The sequence below is a fragment of the Podarcis melisellensis genome (genome assembly GCF_964234715.1).
Source record: "Podarcis melisellensis genome assembly, chromosome: 5".
In the NCBI taxonomy this organism is placed as follows: Eukaryota; Metazoa; Chordata; class Lepidosauria; order Squamata; family Lacertidae; genus Podarcis; species Podarcis melisellensis.
In genome coordinates this window covers 45157755-45182320 of record NC_138537.1, presented here as the reverse complement: position 1 = coordinate 45182320, position 24566 = coordinate 45157755, and the positions used below count along the sequence as shown (strand labels likewise).

The window sequence follows — 24566 nt, the reverse complement described above, 5'->3', positions numbered from 1 at the left end:
TTTTGTCATACAGACAACATATTATTCCTTAGCACTTCAGTCCTAGTAACATTGTGCCCTGCTTGAGATTTTTCTGTTCTCTTGCATGCACAACTCATTATCGACGTCTGAGCTACAGTGGCAACTGTTCCATTAGGATGAATGTGGCACTGCCCCACCAGCCTAAGTCTGCCCTCATACAGCCCTCCCCTACCCATCTGCCTGCCTTCTAACTTAACAACCAGTCTAGAGGGTGGCATTGCCTGTCAGCTTCCTCCTCCTTGGTCTCAGTGTTGCCCTTGCAGAACTCAACAGGGAGGAGGATAAGACTGAAATTAGATATCACTACCTCCATTGGCAGGTGGCGCTGTGGGTTAAAGCCTCAGTGCCTAGGACTTGCCGATCGAAAGGTCGGCGGTTCGAATCCCTGTGGCGGGGTGCGCTCCCGCTGCTCGGTCCCAGAGTCTGCCAACCTAGCAGTTCGAAAGCACCTCCGGGTGCAAGTAGATAAATAGGGACCGCTTACTGGCGGGAAGGTAAACGGCGTTTCCGTGTGCGGCTCTGGCTCGCCAGAGCAGCGATCTCACGCTGGCCACGTGACCCGGAAGTGTCTTCGGACAGCGCTGGCCCCTGGCCTCTTAAGTGAGATGGGCGCACAACCCCAGAGTCTGTCAAGACTGGCCCGTACGGGCAGGGGTACCTTTACCTTTACCTTTACCTCCATTGGCTATGGCTCCACCTACTGCTGGCCTCCCTACCTTCTGCCCTACCAGCCCCACTGGGCACCAGCCACCAACAATGATAAAGACAATAAGATTGATTTGGGTGTGGGTGCGGGTGCAGATGCTATGCCTCCAAGCAAAACATGAAAATCCTAAAGTAGCCTTTTCTTCTGTTCTCAACTACAAGACACAGCAGCACTGAAAGTTACTTTGGCTATGTTGCAGCCAGCCTGCTACTGAATAGCTTGCAGGTTGATACCAGAATAAAGAGTATATGGCAATTAGAAATTAATCCCCTGTGGTTCTTCAGAGGGCTGTCTCATTCTGTTGGGCAGCCTCATCTGAAATCCACAAGGAATACATATTGAGATTCCAGTTGCTTTATACAAGGGGTGTTGTTGTTTAGTCATTTAGTCGTGTCTGACTCTTCGTGACCCCATGGACCAGAGCATGCCAGGCACTCCTGTCTTCCACTGCCTCCTGCAGCTTGGTCAAACTCATGTTCGTAGCTTCGAGAACACTGTCCAACCATCTTGTCCTCTCTCGTCCCCTTCTCCTTGTGCCGTCAATCTTTCCCAACATCAGGGGCTTTTCCGGGGAATCTTCTCATAATGTGGCCAAAGTATTGGAGCCTCAGCTTTGGGATCGTTCCTTCCAGTGAGCACTCAGGGCTGATATCCTTAAGAATGGATAGGTTTGATCTTCTTGCAGTCCATGGGACTCTCAAGAGTCTCCTCCAGCACCATAATTCAAAAGCATCAATTCTTCGGCGATCAGCCTTCTTTATGGTCCAGCTCTCACTTCCATACATCACTATTGGGAAAACCATAGTTTTAACTATGTGGGCCTTTGTTGGCAAGGTGATGTCTCTGCTTTTTAAGATGCTGTCTAGGTTTGTCATTGCATTTCTCCCAAGAAGCAGGCGTCTTTTAATTTCACGACTGCTGTCACCATCTGCAGTGATCATGGAACCCAAGAAAGTAAAATCTCTCACTGCCTCCATTTCTTTCCCTTCTATTTGCCAGGAGGTGATGGGACCAGTGACCATGATCTTAGTTTTTTTGATGTTGGGCTTCAGACCATATTTATACAAGGGGTAGAGGGGTGCAAATCAAGCAATGAGCAACTTAAATAGTCCATGTTAGGAATGTGAATTAACATGCAAGTAAAGGTGGAGTTTCAAAGGCTTGTAGGTCTCCTTCCAGCAACACCTGCAGCTAAGCTGGTGCCAAGCATATTGCTCTGCTTATGTTTGGACCACATTAGCGAGGCTGAGACAGGGGTCTTGTCATTTGAACAGCCCAGGACCTCCATACACACTGCACAGCCTTGCACCCCAGGGAGGTCACATCGGTGCTGCTAACTTTGACTTCACCCCTGGAGGCTCTCCGGACAGTTGGATGCCAGCAACAAAGGGGGGGGGGTTGGGGGCAGTGGCAATGCAGGACCAACTGCAGACCCTTATTAGAGCTGCTAATTTAACCAGGTCTAATTAGGAGTCGGCCCCAAATAATTCAATCGGGTTTACTCCCAGGTAAATGGGAGTTGATTGCACCCTAATCGCCCTTCCGCTCGCCAGCCCAAGAACAGCAGTCCCCAAAGGGAGCCGGTTGTGCTGTCTTCTTAGAGAGATCTGTTTCTCGAGGAGATCTCCTCTGCCTTTCTTTTCTCGCCCGTCCCCGGGGAACTTCTCCCCACCCCTCAGCGGCTCGCAAAGTCGTTATTTCTGAAGGGGGCGGAGCCGCCCGGGCCAAGCTTCCTCGGCCGCCCAGCGCCCCCTCGGGGCTTGGGCGTGGAGAGGTGATGGCCCACTCCCCTTTCGGATCTCCTGTCCGGGGGAAGACCGGGCCCCCTCCTCCCCTCCGCGGGCGGCAAGCAGAGCCCAGCCCTCCTGCCTGCCTCCCGACCGGCCGCCCCCTCCTCCTCCTCCTCCAGCCCCTCGCCTTGTTCGGCGCGGAGTGCAGATCGCGGCAGCAGGAGGCGAAGCCGAGAAGGCAGGGGAAGGGAGCTTCGCGCCCAGCCGCTCGCTCGCTCGCTCGCTCGCCTCTCTGCCCCAGCCGGCCCGCCGCCTTCTGCCTGCCTCCTCCTTCCTTCCTTCCCCCGGGGCGGCTGCAGAAGCAGCAGCAGCTGCACCAAGGAGCGTTGCCAAGGATCCGCCGCTGTTGGGCACGAAGCGAGGGCTGAAGAGAACCGCGCAGCGGCGACTCGGGTGTAGGGACGAGGGGAAAGGAGGCAGGCAGGCATATAGACACACGAGCACGCGGGACACCGCGCCGGGGACTGCTGCAAAACTTGATCCGCCTTTAGGAGGGAGAAGAGGGGACTGAATAGAGACTCCCTCCCATCCATATAAACGCAGCCTTGGACCAGAAGGAATCCCCTTAGTCCCACCAGAATATAAGAGCCGAGCTCCTTTGAAAGTGGCCGAAGACCATTTCTGCCCTTTCCTCCCTCCCAGGCGGAGAATCGAGAGCGGTGTGACCAGGCTCTCCAAGATTGGTGCATATATATATATATACTTAAGGACATCTCATTCTGTTGAAGCTTGGGGAAGTTTTGCTTCTCTTCTGGTGCCAGCAACGAAGAAAAGAAAAAAAGGGGGAGAGAGAGAAGGGAAGGCACCAGCTTCCTAGGAAATCCTTCTTGAGCGCCAAGGAGCCATCCTGAAAGAATAAGCACACTCATCATAATACAAGGATACATCTGGACTCTGTTTGCATTTCCTGGTTTTCCTGGGGACGAAGATGCTGTCCTACAGCGTGCTGGATGCTAATGTGGTGGACGTGGAAAAAAGGCGAAACCCATCCAAACATTATGTGAGTACACAGATGGGGGCTGAATAATGCTTGCATGGGAGGGGGTGCCATTAGTGTCCAGTTGTGGCAAGGCTGCATGTCCCGGCAATGGGTGTCATCCTTGAAGCATTTTACAAGGCTGGCTGTTTGGGTTTGCAAAGAGCCAGAGAAATGATTTGGAAAGTGAAGTGGGTGGGATAGGGTTTCTGAGTGTGTGCTGTGCCCCACTGATGAACTTTATGAAGCACCTTTACCACCAAGGAAGAATGTGAGCATAGGAGTTTTTGCAAGCATAGGAGTTGGTGCAATCGTGTCTCTCGGTGCAGTGTTGTGTAACATAGCCTATATAAGAAGGACACTGTTTGGAACAGGCTGCGCCTTCCCAGGTGGTCTGAAAAGCACACAGGATGAGTATATGGGTGTTGATTTGTTTTGTTTTTTAAAGAGCTCTTCTCGTTCAATTTAAAATCAGTTTTGCAGGCTGTTTTAAATAATCCTGCTGCAAACAAAGTTCCTCTGCCACATCTTTGCTTGTTTTTGATGAGCATTGGTAGCATGCTAGGATTTGGGTGGAGTGTTTGGTGCAGGACAGACATGAACTAGACTAGATGATGCTTAACTCCTCTCCAGCCCTGAGTCTATAATGGCAGTCCCAGTTTATTCATGCACAAGAATGTTGCCCTCTGGTCAAATTGGCTGACCATTTTTTGCCCTTTCCGTGGAGCAGGAGGCACATGTTGTGTTATTTTGAGCCATCTGGGCTTGTCTGACCCAACTTATTATTTTGACCTGGATGCACATTTGGCTGGGGTGTCCCTCAGTTCCTCATAAACAATCAGTTCTGCTATTCTGGAAGACTGCTTACATTCTCCTGCCCCTGACCTGAGCCTTAGAGGGCTTTTGCACATTGGAGCAAAAGGTAGACTTGCACTTTTCTATCTTCCCATTAATGTAGGGACGTCCACATGATGCCCTCCCCATTGCCCTGAACCTTCCATCCTTTTAATACAGGTGTTTTTTTAAATCCTTGGAAAGTCTGAAATGATCAGGATGGAGAAACACCTGCATGTAGCGGGGAGAGGTCCAGGAAAACATTGGGATGGGGATGAAGTCTTCTGGGTTCACCTGTGTTAATGGGGAGACTGGTAGGTGCAAATCCAAGCCCGCAGAAAGACAGTGGTTAGGGCATTTCTTCCCAGAGCATTTTGGAATAGCTGTTTAAGGACCTTGAATTTTTCCTAGGTGGGTGTCCCATTTTCTCTGTTACGCTTTATTGGCAAAATTCGTTGCTTGACTTTCTCATTAGAGATCCAAGACAGTGACCGTACATGAACCCTCGGTTTCTTCTCTTTAGCTGAGCCAGCTCAATCAATGTGCAGTGCTGGTTGTGCTCCTGGGCAGTGCAGGCCAGGACACGGATATAGTCACTGCAGGACAAACCTCAGTGAAAAGATCCGAAGAGGATGAAAATGTTAGTCACTACGACATGGGACTAACTGAGGGCCATATATGCTTTCAGATCTATTGGCCCCAATATTTGAAAGTACCAAGGGTGGTAAATCTGTTATCCTTTCCTTGCCAGTAGGTAAGGACTATATATTTTAGGTTAATTCTCATAGGGTGATATTCTGCTAATCAGTGCAAGGATTTATGGGCAGTAGGACTTTCATGTTTTCCCAACCCTGTGCTCTCTCAACAGCCTCCCAAAATCTCCTCCAGAGGGTTGGGGGAACCCCTAGAACAGATTTAGGAGACATGCAGGGGGGGAGGAGATGCAAACAGAAATGATTTCATGGATGAAACAATTGCCTTAATGCCATGTTGCACTCCACCAATAATATTTTCATGGAACTCCAAACTCTGTTTTGGATGTGGGCGAAATGTTTTGCTGGAGCTGCATACTATTTTGCTGGTGTTCCATACTTACAATTTCCCACCAGCTTTGACTACTGAACACAAGCTGGTAACTGAGCACCAGAGAATAGCTTTCCCCTTCCAACTGTTCACTGACAGGTATCAAGGGAATTTGTTTAATCCTACAGATTTCAACACTAAACTTTGTCATGTTGTCATCATCCGTTTTGAATAGAAGTGAAATAGTAGATGAGGCAAGGAGTAATCACAGCCTTGGAGAAGGACAAAAAGGCAGGAGTTCTTGCGTCAGCCCTCCTTACCAGTCCTCTAGACCTGACAGCCAAGTCATGCACAAGAGTGGATATAAAGAGCATTATTAGTATTGGCCTCTTTCTCCATATTTCTGCCAAGGACCCTGTGGAAGTAGCCTATCAGATGTGCAGCTTGCTTTTTGTGAATTCAACCTTAAATGACATTATTTTTCACAAGGTTCAGTTTGCCAAGTTAACCAGGATCTACTTGTAATCTTGTTCATTTTAAAGCTCAGCTTTGCTCCGGACAGCAAAACGTATTGGGCTGGTATTACCACCAGTGTTTCAGCAGACGTTCTCTTAAATTGAAAACTGCTGGTGTAAGGGAAGGGCTTTTCTGATTATTAGGCTAAAAGTATATCTAGCCAAGCATTCTGCTTCACACATTGACTAACCAGAAAACCCACTAACCACACAGCCTGAAGGCCATAGCTGGCTCCTCCTATTGTGCTTCCCCGGTAGACTGCCACTAAATTTGAAGGTTCTATTAGTCTTGGCAAATCACTGCTGGTAGACTTATTCTCCGTGAATATAGCTGATCTCTCCTTAAAACAATTGAAGCCAGTGGCTATCACTTGTCTACTCTTTGCTCTAAGAACTAAAATGCATAACATATTCAGCAGTTATGATACAAGATGCAGTGCCAGCCATAGAAGTGAACGAGGACAAAGGGTGGTATTATGTCATACAGTTGTTCAGTTCTTTGGTAGTTTGTGCCATAGACAGCGAGTATTGTGGGTGATATTCACATATCTCGGTGTAAGTATGAGACAGTTCTGTGTCACACTGGGTACTATCAGGTTGTGTTCTTATCTACACTTACCTGGAAGTAAGCATGTTAATAGTCAGTTGGACTGACTTGTAAAATGTTTACAGTTTGAGATCCTTCAAGTTCAAAGCAAGTATTTTTCATGTGTAAAACAAGCAAACAACCCTCAGTTATAGAGACTGAGTAACTGAATCTAGATCAGGGGTTGCTAATGCAAACCCTGTGGGTGCTAGTGTGCTCTGCCAGTACCACCGATGGCACCTGCAAAAGATTGCAGTAAATGTTCCTTCAGAAATCAGCACTGCACCAGAGACTTATTTGCTCTTCCTGCCCAGTTTGTTTGCATTAGTTCTGCTTCTCCTGTATTGGAGACACTCCCTTAAACATGTCCACATCTTATTGGTGCCTTGATTGGACACCCACCCTCCCATTTTGCGGAGAGGTGCAAAGAGCTACTCTGTAAGTGATAATGGTGGATGATGTGGCAGCCATTTGTGTTATGCCATACCCCCATGGCATCATTTTGTGACTGGTGTTCGTGGCACCTTCTCAAATTCCAAAGGTGCCCCCCACTAGCCAAAAAAGGTCGGTGATGCCTGCTAGACTTGCATGCTATACTTTTATTAAAAAAACAACAACATTTGAATATTAAAGTCAAATTCTCTTGTTAATAAATGCAAATTAGATAGAAATGCTTGATTAAATTACATGCATTTTTCAGTTGTTACCAAATGGTTTTCATAATTTGGATTTTAATTCCAGTGTTTGAGGTCTGGGTAAAAAAAAAGTGGGACCTAGGAAAATAAGAGTGCAGAATTGTATTCATCTTTTAAATATTTCCGTGTAACCATGAGGGCCAGAAACTTGATCTTTTAGCAAAATGAAATGTTTCATTTTCAAAATTCCATGAAAACAGAAAGATTCTGATTTAGTACTTACACAGATTGTTAGACTACTGCCAGTCAGAATAGGATTGTGCACTACTAATATGAGATTTGCTGTGCTCTGTTGAAAAATGTTCCTTGCTTCTGCATGAATTAATGAATCCTGCAATGACTTAATTAGGGCTTCTGATCCTCTCCCCCCGCCCCCATCCCAACTCTCTGGAGGATGCTCTTTGATTTCCCAGACTCAGGTTGTCTGATATAACAAATCGATATTGGCTGACTGGACTCATCCAAGAGTGCTTTCATTTGCAATGTTTAACCTGATCTTCCAGATGTGTATTGAGAATGGGTGATCAAAACCCATCCACAGCCTCAGGCCAAATGCATGTACATGTATGCCTTTTCCTCCTTTCTGTGCATTAGTACTGGCTAAGTGAATCCAGCTGCCATTATGATATTGTTCCTTTCAGGCCTTTTTCATGTGCTTTATTCAGTCTGGTTTTAAATATCTCACTGTTGCAATGTGCAAAGCTTGATTTTTTAATTTATTTATTTTTTTGCCTGTGTGGGGAAAATAAATGGTCTATGGCATTTTTCACTCAAGGTCAACATAGCAAAAGGGTTACTTTCATCTTGTTGATTGCCAGCTCTTATCTCTCACTTTCTCTTAGATGTTCGAAACCATACAGGGAGGAGCATACTTGGTTAAATATTTGCCAGTGTGATTCAGCAATACCTAACAAAACTATACACTGAGCTCCATGATTCCAGGAGATACAGGAGACATCTCCAACCCTAACATATCCTAAGTATGTGTAACTTAACTGCATTTGTTCACATTCATCCTTTGCCTGTTCCATAGCCACTTACCTCTTTTCTCTCTCCATTGTCAAACTTTAGATTCTAATCTTTCTGAGACAGGTCTTTTTCGTACCAGACTGGATCCAAAGATCCATTATAAGAACTCTTTTTGTGGAACACGCCTACTCACCGAAGTGGGGCAGTCTCCCCTAAACTGCTCTGTAAGAATGGAGGTGCAGGAGGCTGCAGCAAGAGGGGGAACTTCAGAAAATTGCCTCCTCTCTTCCTATGAGCCTCCGACAGATCTCAAATCCTCCCATTCACAGAAGGGGTCCTTCTGTGCATGGATCATGTATCCAGCCTGATGATGGCATTGAATGAAAACAATAATATACCTTGAAAAACAAAGTAACAAGTTAACACACAATAGATGTTAACCTAAATATAAACACACACAAGATTTATGCACACATGCTGCTTTCATTTTTGCTGTGCATGTGTGAAAGGCTTGTATACTGTAAATATTGGGTTGTATCCAGACATGCTTAGAAACACTGAGCTGTATCCAGTACTATTCCAGCAAGGTTCCTCTGGTGCAGCAGGATTTTCATTTGCTCATGCGCCCCACCAACTGCTCTGGAGGGTCCAAAGGAAAAGAATAGGAAGTTCCATTGTACCCATGGAAGTTTCTTCTGCCACTGGAGCTACAGTGTTGGATATGGCCCATTGAAATCAATGGGACTTAAAGTAGTCATGACCTACTTAGGTCCCATTGGCTATCATAAGTCCCACATATTTCAGTGGGTCTGCTCTAATTATGACTTAGTCCGGATTCAGCTCACTGCCAGTAAATATGAAGCCTGTCTGAAGGAGACGTTGACGCATAGAGAGAACACAAGCTGTGTTCCCCAGCTCAGAACTGCTTCTTCATGTGAATATTATCATTCCTCCCAAGGCTACCTCTGTCTATTACAGAGAGAAATAAAACTTCTTTTTCTACAAAAAAAATTTGAAGAAAATTTGGGGACACCCCTTCCCCCCACACTTTGTTTGGTAATGACATTGAATGTGTGTGCATAGTTCTTAATTAAGGCACATTTGGTGCTCAACCTTTCTAACTTTTGTTCATATGAATGCATGTTAGTTGCAGATATATTGATTGGCCAAGACATGAGATTTTTTGCCCTGGTGTTTTTAAACCATTGTTTTACAGCAACTGAAAACTAAAACCAACTATTTTGTCTCTCTTTTTCTTCCCTAGCTTAATGACTAAAAGAAATGATACATTTCAATCTCATATCACAACTCTTGAGTGATATCATTTGCAATCTAAAATTGTATTTCCTATTAGGTAATGATGAAACCGGCTTCAATAATGGCATTTGGTGCTCAGATGTATAGGCTGCCTTGGGAGGAAACAGCTGGCTTTTACACATTGCATAGGCTGTTTCTTTGTCAACGACCATTTTTATGTCGCTTCCTCTTCACGACCCAGTGTCCATTCAAAAGGAAACAGTTCACAGTTGGAAAGCAGGATTGCTGGAAAGCACTTAGCAATGCTGTGTTGAATGTGTGTGTAATCAAGTGCTTTGATGTGTCTCCGCAGAGCTGACTTCTTGTTTTTAGCCTCAGGCATCAATTATGTGTGAGCATAGGAAGCTGCCTTATAGTGAGTCAGACCTTGTGTCCATCTAGCTCAATACTGTCAATTGTCAGCAGCTTTTTTTCCATGGTAACAGAAACAGGTCTTTCCCAGCTCAATGGTTCATAGAATTATAGGGTTGGAAGGAACCCCAAGGGTCATCTAGCCCAACCCCCTGCAATACAGGGATCTCAACTGTAGCTTCCATGACAAATGACCATCCAACCTCTGTATAAAAACCTCCAAGGAAGGAGAGTCCACCACCTTCCGAGGGAGTCCGTTCCACGGTTGAACAGCTCTTGCCATCAAAAAGTTCTTCCTGATGTTTAGTCAGAATCTCCTTTCTTAAACCTGAAGCCATTGGTTAAGTTCCTAGTCTCTGGAGCTGGAGAAAACTTCCCTGGATCTGGTCACTGTACTTCTGTTGATGCAGACTAGAATAGCATTAGCTTTTTTTGCTGCTGCATCACACTGTTGATTCATGTTAAGCTTGTGGTCTACTAACACCTCTAGATCCTTTTCACATCTACAACTGGCAAGCCAGGTGTCCCCATTTTATATTTGTGCAGCTGGTCTTCCTGTCTAAGTGTAGAACCTGGCATTTGTCCCTATTGAAATTCATTTTGTTTGCGCCTAGTTCTCCAATTTGTTAAGATCCTTTTGAATCCTGATTCTGTAAGCAGGGATGGAGATCTAAAGCAGAGATGAAGAAGAACCTCTGGTTGTCCAAGCATCTACATCTCCCTTCATCCCCCACCCCTGGCCATGCTGGCTGGAGCTGTTGGGAAATGGAGTCCCAACAACATCTTGAAAGCTATAGGTTCTCCACCTCTGAACTAGAGAAGTACAACAGGGTGCAGTGGGCTTATCAAGACAAATGTAAGTTGTTACAAGGCTGGAGCTAGGCTGTTCCCCAAAGAATAACAATTCCTATTAAATGGAAAAGGGATCCTGAAAAAGACCTCGGAGAGTGACACTCACAGTTTCTACAGTCATAATGCACAATACAGTGATAAAGGGAAGTATTTTTAAAATTTCATTTATTTGATTTTCGTTAAAAAGAATGAAACCTTAAGGCTGCAGTTCTAACCCTACTTACCTGGGAGGAAGCCCAATTCAGAATGCCTTACCAGGGTGGAAACAATTACACACCATTGCCCCCAAAAGCAGGTTGTGGAGGCGATATGTAGCAAACATAGATTACTGTTGTCACATAGTTGGATGAGTCAGGTTGGCCAGATGCAAAGGAAGAAAGGGCTGTTGCATCTTTAATGGTTTTGCAAAAAAGGGAGTTTCACCAAGCAGAGCTTGCATGACAACCCACACTTGATTAAATTCTCTCTTCTATGCACCTATTGTTAAAATAACTTACTCTTTCTTTCTAATGCAATGATGCCCCCCCCCCCAAACCCCAACTAAAGTTCTGTTCAGATGTGAACTGTAGTTACCAGGGTTTCCTGATCATATTTTATAGAACTCACTTCCTTAGGCTTATAATGGTGATCAGTTAGATAAGCTATTTATTAAACCATGAACACAGGAATATATCTGAGAGCAAAGATAGTGAAATAAAATCCTTTGTTTAGCTTGTATCAAATGTTTTGTTCAGTGCTTCAGCTCTCGCTCTAGAAATCTGATACTTCACAGAATGAATTTTTAAAGAAAAAGCCAAGAATACCCTAGGGGGATATTTCTTTTAAAAATTGGACCTTGAGTGTCTCTGACATGTGATACACCTCCATTCTTCTACCTGGAAAATGTATAGGGTGAATGTAGATTTTGAACTTGCAGATAAACCTTTAAAAATCATCTTTGTTGTATACAGAGTTAGAAAGTGGAATTGGTTACGATTATATTGTCTTTCTCTTGTTACATGGGAAACTTTTTTTTTTTGGAATGGCAATAATAAAAGAATGCATTTGTAGTTGCACTCTGCTTAGTGTAAATGTTTAGCTTTAATGTTAAACAAAGTTATAATAAGCCAGAACATTTTTTCCTAAGTGAGTGCTTCCTTCTAGGCTGGCATGGAGAAATATTATGGTGAAGCACAAACAGCTTGGGAGTAGAGAATGAAACCACTTTTAAATTACAGTGGTACCTTGGGTTACATACGCTTCAGGTTACATACGCTTCAGGTTACAGACTCTGCTAACCCAGAAATAGTACCTCGGGTTAAGAACTTTGCTTCATGATGAGAACAGAAATTGTGCTCCAGCAGCACGGCAGCAGCAGGAGGCCCTATTGGCTAAAGTGGTGCTTCGGGTTAAGAAAAGTTTCAGGTTAAGAACGGACCTCCAGAACAAATTAAGTACGTAACCAGAGGTACCACTGTACACTCTTGTCTCCTGTCCCCCTTTTTAAATCTCTGCTGGAGTTTTTCTACCCAAGAGTACTTGCCCCAAACCTGGATCTTGGCATCCAGGGAATTCTTTTTTATACCGTTATTTTTCCTTCCACCCACACCCATTTTTCATAATAAATCCAAAACACCTCCAAGTACCATTTACATCAGGATCACTATAAAACAGTTGAGCACCCTCTAGCCTGAACCCAGTTCTGTTCAAGGTGTCTCAATACAGCATTTAGTTTTGGTTTGGCAAACTTTTCCCAGGAGGCTTTTGTTAAGCTTTTCCGTTGCTATAAATAAAGAAAACAGCCTTTAGTGCAAAATGTGGGCAATGTTTAGCACAAGAGGCCTGGGAACACAAAATGGATGACCTCACGCGAGGAGTCTTCCATTGACAACGACTACGAGCTGAGCTGGCTTCTAAGCCAGGCTTCTGGTAAAAGTAAGGCATGCTGCTTTCGTACAAGCAAGGGAGTCTGAACATCTGGAAATGTGGCTGTGAAAATGTCACATAACATTTTCTGGCAAGCCAAAAGATTACAAGTTGTTATCACTGGGGTAGGGCCAGACCCTGCTGGAGACCATCCAGGAGTCTGATGTCACTATCAAAGACGTCAGCTACAGTACTTTCCCATGTCATCTCTGTCACTCTTGCCTTCATGCTACTCCTCAGAAGATCTTGAAACACGTTGGTGACCGCCAGGCAAAAATAGTTCATCAGGACCAGGCTTTTTTCACATTCTGCGCTGGAACCAAACCTCAGGATCTGCTTTTTTAACCAAGCTCTAAAACTGCTGGTGTATCAGCACATGCACACACATCAGTTAAACTAACAAGTGAATGTGTCTCTGCTTTCTTCTGCCCCTTTGCTAAGTTAGCTAAGAATTTCAGTATTGGCGATTTCAGCTGCTATGCATAAAACAAATTTCTAGACGGGGATGGTGACTAAGTCATAGTCAACTTATTTATATACTGTGTTTCACATAAATACTGCATTTTCTAAAAAAATACATCTGTGTTCAAAGTGGTTCATGAACAAAACAGAATAGTCTAAATAAAGTAGTACAATATGGATGGATATTAAAAGCATATCACTGCAACACAATAGAACAAAACCCAGCAATTTAACAGTTCATTTATCATACAGCAAAATATAGTAAAGCATAAAGCTCATTTATCGTCAAACATCCAAAAATAGCACCAAACCTGGTGATGTTAGCAACCGCCCCCCTACCCAAACTCAATCTTCAAGGCCAGAAACTCTCCTGTAAGGAAAGGTTGCAGCCTTTGGGACTTTTTAGTTTAGAGAGTAAGGAGAGTAAGAGGAGACATCATATAAGTTTATAAACTTATGCATGGCATAGAGAGAATGGATAGAGAAGAGTTTTTCTTCCTCTCCCTGTTGTTGAGTGTTGGAAGATTTGGGACAGATAAAAAGAAGTACTTCTTCATTCAGTGCATGGTATACTTCTGATTACCAATTGCTAGGAACCACAGCAGGAGAGAAGGCTGTTGTGCTCAGGCCCTGCTTCAGGGGTTTCCTACAGGCATTTGGCTGGCTTCTGTGAGAACAGGATGCTGGATTAATGACCTGATCCAGCAGGAATACCAAGCAGTTGCCCCAATCCAACAGTAGGGGCAAACACATTTATCTCCCTGCTTTATTGTTGGAGCAAATGTCTAGGTTATTCGTTTATTTTAAATTGTACAGTATATCCCAGCTTATAGCCCAAAAGCAGCTTGTGCGAAGTATGAGCAGGCCAGGGCTGAACTGATACTACCCTTGCTGATGCCTTTCCCGGGAAAGTCAGAGGCTCACTATGTCAGGTTCCTACTGGAAGACCGGACAAAAGCTAGAACTTTGACAGTGGCAAAGTTTTTATCGGTGGTTGCAAGAACAAATGAGCCCAATATTCCAAACAAAGTGCTTGATTAACCTGGAGGTAGGCTGTATGAACTCTGTATTGATTTGTAATGTTTTGTTGGTCTCTGGACCGTAATAAAGATTGTTGTTGTTGTTCTTTCTTTCTTTCTTTCTTTCTTTCTTTCTTTCTTTCTTTCTTTCTTTCTTTCTTTCTTTCCTTCCTTCTTTCCTTCTTTCCTTCTTTCCTTCTTTCCTTCTTTCCTTCTTTCATTACGTTGTTAACTTGCTTAGTGTGGTGTAGTGGTTAAGAGCGGTAGACTCATAATCTGGTGAACCGGGTTCGCTTCCCTGCTCTTCCACATGCAGCTGCTGGGTGACCTTGGGCCAGTCACACTTCTCTGAAGTCTCTCAGCCTCACTCACCTCACAGAGTGTTTGTTGTGGGAGAGGAAGGGAAAGGAGATTGTTAGCCGCTTTGAGACTCCTTAGGGTAGTGATAAAGCGGGATATCAAATCCAAACTCCTCCTCTTCTTCTTATCCTTCCCTTTTTATCAAGCTACATTCTACATTCATATTTTTGCATAATGAACACAGATGTTTAAATGTATAATGTGCACATCATTTTCTCGGTCTAGTATCCATCTGTTAAAGAAGGCCCTTGCTTACAGAATCAAGCTCAATGCAATAATAAATAATGCAGGTAGTCTAGAGAATGCGGCAGTTCTTCTGTGTACCAGAGATGCATCCATAGTCACGTACATGTTTCTTTCTCTTAAAAAAAATGTCTTCCATATGAGATCTTGACGCAAAGAAGCAAGGCTGTGACTTACTGATGAATATGCTTTTCTTTGTGCCTTGCAAGTGATGTACATACAACCAGACTTTCCTCAGGATACCTGACCACCACAGCCCTTTAGTATGTGGGAGTTTTGGGGGCAGGTGCCAGGGATGTTAGAAAATATGAATGTGTCGATTTCCTAGGGTAAAATAAGAGGAGGGGTGGGGAGGGTAGGAAGTTTGTGAGCCCAAGGCTCACTAATGTAACACTAAATCATGGTTTGGCATTAGAAGTCAACTGACAGTGTGAAAGTTTGCAGTACCAATGCAGTATTAAACTTAAATGTGAATTTTGCTCCAGTTCTTCTAATGGCAAAGAACTGAAATAGACTGACAGAGCAAACCTCTGTATATCACTGTAGAAATAATATGTTTGTGATTGCAGAGGTTTTCTGCAACTTTTGAATTTAATCCTGCACGGTTTACTTGTTTGTACAGGCCGTTTAATTGTACAACTTGTTAATTCATATTGATACGGCTGCCATTGATACTGAATCAGAGTGTCAGTGCTTATAGCTTTGTCCTCCTTTTTGTGTCTGTGTTATACTGAGACAGGCTATGAGTTCATCAAATCTAGTGTACCGTTTCATACTCTATCAGCAGCTCTCCAAGGTATCAAGCAGAGATTTTACCTCTTGCTGGGCTTGCACTTGTCCCATGCCTAGAAAGCAAAGGTCCAAGTGGTTTTCTGCTTGAGCCACTCTTTTCCCAGGGGAAATCCACTCTTTAGTGCTAAACCAGAGCAACCCCAAATTGCTGTTTGCTCCAATTGAGTGCTAAAGCACTGGGACAAGAGGAAGTGTGGTAAGCCTTTACTTGATGCTCTTTATTAAATGTAAATGCAAGGTCTGGGAGATATATGCAGATTCAGATTCCTAAATCTATACCTAGTCATCACAAAACAAATGTTTGACAGTATGAAAGCAACACAAAGTAACACCAGCAGAAGTTCACTCAGACCCAAATAAAACCGCAACATAAATTTCAAAAGCCAAATTTCCCTGGCAGATCACAACATACCTCTTAAAAAAGAATTTCCCCACTTTTAACAGCCTTGAGTCCCTGGCGGGGGGAAAGGTGGAGTATAAATAAATATATAACAACAGCAGCAACTAGTATTAAATATGTGTATATATGTACTGTGCTTGGCCACTGGGCTATGGGCTTCTTTGTTTTTCAACACTTTCATTCCACCTCTGAGAAGCACCTAAGGAGCATCAGATTCTGGCTACTGCCTGGCTTCTAGTTAGCTGCAGCATCTTATCAGGTTTGGGATTACCCATCCAGCCCCTGGAAAGAACAGTATAAACAATAACTCAGTGAAGTTCCTCTTGCCATTTCTTGAGACAACAGATGGGAATTAGCAGGAGGGGCAGAGGTGATTGCCAGGAGCTACTGTTTACTTTAGCAATTATGATTGCCAAGTTTCCCCAGGACCGTATAACTCCAAATGTAAAAGTCTATTATGCAGGTTACTCTTCAAGTGCCTGCATGGTACCACAGGGAGCATTAAAACATATGAGCAAGCAGTTGTTGTTAGAATATCCTGCATTTTGAAAGGCAGCCAGAGCCATCTTAACCAGGATCTCAATGTATTCCCACTTATCATTGTTTGTATAGCACTTTCAATATGCAAAATGTTTTGTAATCTTGCTTGTGTTTGCCCTACAATAGCTTTGTAAGGGAGGTGATGATGGGCAGAGCAGTTCTATCCTCTTGTTGCCCAGAGACTGAAGATATGCTGCTGCTGCTATGCTAACCTAACAGCTGCTGTATCCAATGTGTGCTCAGCTTGGGAGGTGAAAAACAAACAAGCAGTCAATCAAGAGGACCTCTGTCTGAATGATTAGTCTGGCTCCTCTATGGGCCATCTAGACTCTGGCAACCCATTTGACTCATCCCACCACCTTCTGTTTTGCCTGATAGGCCAGCATCCCAGCAGGACACATTGCAACAGCCACTACCACCCTTCTTTCACATGCCAAGAGGCCTGTTCTTTGACATTGCAGCAGGGGTGCTAACCTGTGGCCCTCCAGATGCTGCTGGACTAGAACTCCCATCAGCCCCAGCCAGCATAGATAATAGTCAAGGGTGCTGGGAATTGTAGTTGAGCAACTGGTTCTCCACCACTGCAGTACAGAGTGCCAGAGTGAGCAGAGAGAGGATGGGCCAACTCTAAACAGCACAGCAAGCTCCCTGCCTGTCCCCGTCAAGAATCCTTTCCTGTGAAGTCAGATCCTGCTTGGGTGGAAGGGGAAAGGGATCCCTATCTACCAATCCCTAACAAGAACGGAATAACACATGCCAATCTTTAGTGGAGAGAAACTGGAGCTGGAGGAAATCCTGAAAAAGAAAGCCACATGTGTGGAGTTGCCACTCACTTTCCCCAGCAGGGCTCCTGTGCCTTGAAGTCACCAGGTAGCAGAGTGGCATGTGTAAAGGTAAAGGGACCCCTGACCGTTAGGTCCAGTCGTGGACGACTCTGGGGTTGCGGTGCTCATCTTGCTTTACTGGCCGAGGGAGCCAGTGTACAGCTTCCGGGTCATGTGGCCAGCATGACTAAGCCACTTTCTGGCGAACCAGCGCAGGGCACGGAAACGCCGTTTACCTTCCTGCTGGAGCGGTACATATTTATCTACTTGCACTTTGATGTGCTTTCGAACTGCTAGATTGGCAGGAGCTGGAACTGAGCAACGGGAGCTCACCCTGTCATGGAGATTCGAACCGCCGACCTTCTGATCGGCAAGCCCTAGGCTCTGTGGTTTAACCCACAGCGCCACCCGCGTCCTTCATTATACCAGCTCCATGCTAAGAACACTTCATGCGTTGCATAGCTGTCCATCATGGAGCTTGTAAGAGCACAGGGGCTGCCTGGAACAAGTAGGTTAACAACCCTGTAGAGAAACAGCCAGAAAGCAATGTGGTTTCTGAACTTGTTCTTCATGGAACAATATATGGAGCAGCTCCTGCAACTCTTGCAGCCAATGGAAAGTAAGAATCAGCATGCACACTAGGTGTCTGCGAGAAAGGGAGAAGTGTGAGCGATACTGCCTGGGTGTTTGTGCCTGGGGAGACTTCAGTGACTGCTTTTCCCTTTGAAGTTGCAATGGAACTTTGTGTGTACAGTTGTTGCATCCAGAATGTGATGCAAAGCATTAGAGAAAGCAAAAAGGTGTAAATGCTTTACAGCAGACAATCAGGAATTTAGATAAATTGAATCTCTATTTATATACAGTAGAACCTTGGGTTACAGACTCTTCAGGTTACAGACTCCGCTAACCCAGAAATAGTACCTCGGGTTAAGAACTTTGCTTCAGGATGAGAACAGAAATTGTGCAGTGGCAGCGCAGCAGCAGGAGGCCCCATTAGCTAAAGTGGTACCTTATGTTAAGAACAGTTTCAGGTTAAGAACAGACCTCCAGAACGAATTAACCTGAGGTACCTTAACCTGAGGTACCACTGTATATGGCTGCAGTCGCATAGAGAAGTATTTGCTAGAATGGAAATACTCTGGGCCTGGGAGATTTTTGGAGAACAAATCCACTGTACTATTTGACCCTCATGTTTTCTGAGCCAATTTTCAACCAAGAGGACTGACTTTTTCATGTTTAATTTTAAGAGAGTCCAATGTTCCCAAGAGCCCCTAACACACTTATCTTTTCCATCTGTGAGTTTTATCTACTTCTCAGTAAAATTCTACTCCTAGAGTTTTAATTTTAAGAGCCAACCCAAAGCAATGTTGATAAAGCATCATAACTCTCCTGGCCCATGTTTCCTGTTGGTAGAGATGATGGGAGCCAAGTGCAGAGAAACTAACTAAAACCGTTTTGTTTTGATTGAGCTTTTGTGGAGCAGAGAAGTTCTTGTTCCAACTGTACTTTCGGATGACATCAATGTCTAGAATGCTGTTTCTAAAAGGCTGCAATTCCCTTAGTGGTTCTGTCACCTTCAGAGAGAGAGGAGAGGGCATAAGGCTGTTGCAAAGAGCTAAGAAGACTGGGGCAAGGGGGGGCATGGACCTATGGGCACAAATATGCATACAATTTACATATACTAATTCATGTTTACAGATACAGATATAGAATTTAAATGTCCAAGAAAGCAAGGCAACTAAATTGATATCCAAATCACACACACCAATAAATTATTCAGTAAATTGGCACCACTCCCTCGATTGCCTCAGATTGCTTCCTCTTTGATCAATTTCCTAAGAGATCCTGCTGTAAGTAAATTCAGTTCCTTTCAATTACCCCCATCCTTCCCCTCGCATTGTATCTAGATAAACTCATATTTGTCTTGTACGTAAATAGCCTTGAGATGGTAGTTTAGAAGGTGATTAATAAATTGATGGTGATAATGTTAAATCAATTTATTTTCCCCAAATTATTGTCCTACCCAATAATCCATATCATCACCTCATTTCTGTTTCACCTGAATTCTTCACCTACACAGAAGCATGTGAGGCACTTAGAAAAAGATTCAGGATGCCATTGAGCATATCCCTGGCAATGACCCACCTAAGTGACTAATAGTGCAATTCTATATATGTTTACTCTAAAATAAGCACCATTGAACTTGGAGGGAATTAGTCCCAGATAAATGCATATAGCACTGCATCCTAAATCAGCTTTTTAAGGAGTGAGACCCATTGAATACAGTGGGATTTCCTCCTGAGATAACATGTAAAACAGTGGTAGCCAACGTGGCGCCCTTCAGAAGTTGTGAACTACAACTCCCATTATCCCTGACTATGCATTGGCCATGCTGGAAAGGACTGGCAGGGGTTGTAGTTCACAACATCTGGAGGGCACGACATTAGCTACTCTTGATGTATAGAATTGTGCTACAAGGATGCAAGCCTAAGCACACTTACCTGGGATTGAGCTCAATGGGATTTCCTTCTGAGTAGACATGCATCGGATTGCACTGCAAGTAACCAGGCTGCATCATTTTGGAAGGACCTGTTTCTGATGCACTTGGTTCTTGGACCTTGGAAGAGGATGACTGTAGAGCCCGGGGCTTAGATTCTGTTATTTATTTCTGCAGTCTCTTGTGTTTTTTGCAGCTCATGGGAAAGAACATAGCTAGGGCACTAAAATGCTGGCCGACTGCCTCAGCAAGCAAGGCTCATCTTTCACGCTCTGTGACAGGCACTTTCACACTGTTCCAGGGAACCAGGGGTTCCTCAGAAGCTTATCAGCGTTCCTCAGAGAGAATCCAAGGAATGGCGGACAAGCTTCACTCAACGCTTCATGTGCAATTGTGTGAAAATGTTTGGTGCGTTCTATGCCACGCTGTCAGTTCAAGCAGGACAGCAGTGAGGCTGATACCCTTCCCCCCCATGAACTTGACTATGTGCTCTAGGCCCCTAGAATATTGCCCAGAATGCTTTGCAGCAGAATGGGATTTCTCATCAAGGCACTTTCCCAAGAGCTCCCTCCAAGTACAAAGTCCACAAAACTTTGGACGGGTTTTTTTTTGGGGGGGGGGGAGGGAACTTGCTTTCAGCAAGAACAACAGGTGCTTGTATATCCTGCTAAGAACCATGGATTTGACATATCTGCAAGAGAGCTTCCATTATGAGCTGTAATACCTTGGGTCTTTTATGAAGAATATGATCCAAACTGGTTCCTCCTTTGTGATGGGCAAATGGTTTGAAATATCCACTCTACAGTGGGGTATAATGGACTACTGTACAGTCAACTGAGGAGGACTTGTGCAGATCAGATGAGTAGGGCAAACTAATCCATGCCACAAGCCCTTTGAAGGTAGGTCCAATAAGGACTAACTACATAATTTATTTCTAGTGCAAATGCACCTGTTCCCAACACAGAGCCAAATGAGACATTGACAGCATTAAATTCATGTTTCTAGTCGGGCTTGTGTCACATATGTTGAAAGAAGGGGTGGTGCCTGATTTCAATAGCAAAAAGGGGCTTGCAGGTGAGGAGGACAGAGCCCATCTGCCAGTAATGCACTTCTCTGCAGCCCCTCTCCCCAAATGTTTTTTCTCATGGCTCAGAGCGAACTCTGGAGTGTGGAGAGGTGCTCAGTATAACACCCAGTAATGAGCTCCTCTCTTGCAGGTAGCCCTCTAGTGGATTTACCTGGTGGTAGTTCTCCTCCAGTTAGAGCCTAGTAGTTTGCCATTTTAGGTTTCCCACAGTGTTCCAGAGCAGCTTTTACAAATCTGGTGCTCTCCAGATGTTTTCAACTACAACTCCCACCAGCCCCAGCTGCCGTGGTCAATGGTGTAAGGGATTATGGAAGTTGTAGTCTGAAACATCTAGAGGACACCAGGCTGGGGACACTTTGTCAGGTACTCCAGGGCACTGTGGGAAATTGTAGGCTGCAGTCCTATGAGCATCATTGAACATAGTGGAACATATATGCACAAGCAAATGGGATTGCACTGCAAATTTGTTTCATCTAATGTTCTGCTGCTACTGGGATGTTTATTGCTGATTGGTTTGCAGGGAGGTCCATGAATTGGAGGGGAAAGAGAGCCAGAGGGAAGTAACAAGATCCTCTGGCATGATTGAGCTGATTTCTCTACATGCCATGTAGGTCAACTGCCTTTTTATATCACTAAGTATTCAAGTGAACTGCAAACTGGTTTGTGCACGTTGAAGTGCTCTTTTAGAAACCTGATTTTGGCAAACTGCTCATCTGATAAGTTTTTTCTTCTACCAGGTTTCAAAAAGGGATCTCACTGATGCATTTAAAGCGTGCTTGTTGACTTTGGTTGAATGTACACAAGTCTATTATTAGTTATTTATATTTATTTAATTTGTAAACTGTACTGCCCTTCATCTGAAAATCACGGGGCTGTTCACAACATAAAATTAAACATGAGAACACAAAATACATAAAACAAAACCAATACCCCCCATTATTATATTTAAAAAGGCCATAGAATGTTAATCAGTCAAAGTCCTGGTTATAGAGGGGGGGGGGGGGGAGAATGGCCTGGCACCTAAATATATGTATTGAAGGTGCCATGCAAATCTCTCTGGGGAGAACATTGCAGAAACAGGCCGCCACCACAGAAAAGGCCCATTCTTGTGTTGCCACCTTCCGGACCTCTTGGAGGAGGCACACGAAGAAGGACCTCAGATGATGATTGCAGGGTCTGGGTTGGTTCATATGGTGATAGGCGGTCCTTGAGATATTGCTCCCCTGAGCCATTTAAGGCTTTATAGGTCAAAATTAGCACGTTGAATTGGGCCCATAAACAAACTGGCAGCCAATGCAGTTGAGCCAGGATAGGTGTAATATGCTCAAACCGTCTTTTCCTGGTGCGCAACCTGGCTGTCAAATTCTGCACAAACCAGTTTCCGAACCATCTTCAGAGGCAGTCCTACCTATAACACATTGCAGCAATCAAGAGGTATTATTCTGTATTGGGAAGGCCTTGGTTTTGCTCCTAACCAGGTTTAGAATTGAAGCCTACATTTTGCATGTTCAGCAGGTATAGCTAAGGCTACGATTCTGAACCAAGTAGTAAGATATTCCTTCAAAATATCATCAACCAGCCCTCCTTCAGGAGCACCAGGACTGTAGTTTAAAAAAAAAAAAGCATGGCGGTGGCAGAAATAAATGCCGCAAACCTTCCCTCTTATGCACATAGACACTGGAACTGCAGATGGATTTCCCCTTTGCTCTGCATGCAAAGTCACACAGCAACAATTTTCTGAAACATTTGATTTTCACCTCCGTCAAAAAGATTAAAGGACACGTCCTTTCATTTCCAGATAAATAGTTTGCTGCTGCTAGGCCTGAAGTGAGCCATTAGAATGCAGCCTGCAATCTACAAGTTGTTGGAGTGCTTCAGTTGTTTTATGCAAGCAAGAGAACAGAGATCACAGAATTGATAGTCCATAACTAAGGAAGCCTGTTGTGACTGACACCAACTGAACAGACTTGTGATATTGTTTTTCAAAATATGACAAAACAGTGGTGAAGCTATGCATGGGAATGTCTCATACCTCATATTTGTCCTTTTAGTTTTGCTTCTGTGTCTGACTTGTATTTGGAAATAGGATATAAATGAATGCACTTACTTCATTCTCTGCATGGCTTAGAGAGGGTGCATATTCTGGAGCAGGCATCCCCAACCTGTGGCCCTTCAGATGTTTTGGCCTACAACTCCCATGATCCCTAGCTAACAGGACCAGTGGTCAGGGATGATGGGAATTGTAGTCCAAACATCTGGAGGGCCGAAGGTTGGGGATGCCTATTCTGAAACATACCATTTGAGAATTTGTTGGTGCTATATATAGGGGAAATTGCATATTCTTTTTCTCCTCCCCACACAGAAGCCCTCAAGGTGGCCAACAGGACCTCCCCCCACCTGCCTAATGACATTTGAACAGTTGTCGCACAATCACTGAAGGACTATGAAGTTATTTTTCAGTCCTTGCAGAAAACAGACAGGCACAGTGAATGCTCTCTCTATTTTCCCTACTTCCCTTGTGTATGCACATTTATGTAGCAGAACTATGCATTAAAATATGACTCAGTTGGAAACTGGACACTAACTGGAAATTCTGAAGAGGTGTCCTAAGGTTGTCTGAGTCAATGTGATAAACATGTGAAGCTGCCTTGCACTGAGGAATGCCATTGTTCCAGCTAGCCCAGTGTCTACTACTGAGATTTCTAACCTTTATAGACTCAGGCCTCCCATTCAGCAGAAACATGCATTTGAGAACCCATTCCTTAATTTTAATGTTTCAGTGGTTATAACCTATCTTAGGTTAGACTGTGGTTGCATTCCAGTCTGGGAAATATTGTGTTAGTTTCACTGGTTATAATGCTAGCTCTTCTGTCCCATTTTCTAACCTTCCTTTCAAACTCCAGCGCCTATTGCGTTTTGACTGATAACACCAGCCTGTTTCTTTAAATTTCATTTACACCAGTGGGTGAGTTGTGACTTAGCAGCAAACACCCGTCTCTACTCCTCCACCCTTTCCACACATGCATGCTTCTGTTTCCCTGTGATTCTCCCATAAAAACAGCAGGAAAGAATTGAATGCTGATATAATGCCCCCAAATTCGTCTCTGTACTCTCATTATTTTTTGGGTTAAGGGGGCTGCAAATAGATTTTTTCCTGGAAGCAATTAATGTGGAAAGGTATGCTATATATTCTGCTAGATTTCCAGAAGTGGCTTTTGCACCATGTCAAAGCTAAAATAATGTAGAAATTAACAGTTATGGAAACATCAGGCAAATGGAGTAAGTCTCTGTGTGAATGCAGCCTGTAACTCACCCAGTAGTGGGTCTCAAGGCACCAGTTGAAGACCACTGGTCTGTTCTGACTGTCAGTGGGCAGTAAGTCCTTGCTACTGCATGTTCTTTTGGCTGAAGATGCCAGGGGCTGATCCTTCTGCATGCAAGACATGGGCTCTAGCAGTTATGCCTGTACCTTAGTGATGGAGGACTGCACTTTGCCAAGTTGATCAAAGTGATCCCAGGTTTTGATTACCACTTGACATATTTGTGTGTTGCTGGGGTGGTGGTGGTGGTGGAAGAGAAGGAGGAACTATGACAGTATTAAATTGTGGTTTGTTGCATTTAAATATTACACCTCATTTAGGGACGCAGGTGGCGCTGTGGGTTAAAGCCTCAGCGCCTAGGACTTGCCGATCGAAAGGTCGGCAGTTCGAATCCCTGCGGCGGGGTGCGCTCCCGCTGCTCGGTCCCAGCGCCTGCCAACCTAGCAGTTCGAAAGCACCTCCGGGTGCAAGTAGATAAATAG

At 44.3% G+C, this 24566-nt stretch overlaps 1 protein-coding gene across 3 annotated transcripts in view; it reads left to right on the top strand.

Moving 5' to 3' along the window:
- Window positions 1–24566, top strand: part of SH3PXD2A (SH3 and PX domains 2A) — a 250113-nt gene that overhangs the window by 2989 nt on the left and 222558 nt on the right. For 2 of the 3 annotated variants that reach the window (XM_081911991.1, XM_081911990.1), the window contains exon 1: window positions 2033–3517. In XM_081911991.1, coding sequence (XP_081768117.1) covers window positions 3446–3517 — 72 coding nt within the window. In that variant the 5' untranslated portion in view covers window positions 2033–3445. Of the gene's footprint in view, window positions 1–2032; window positions 3518–24566 lie in introns of those variants that run through there. The other variant, XM_081911989.1, reaches the window with a different exon arrangement.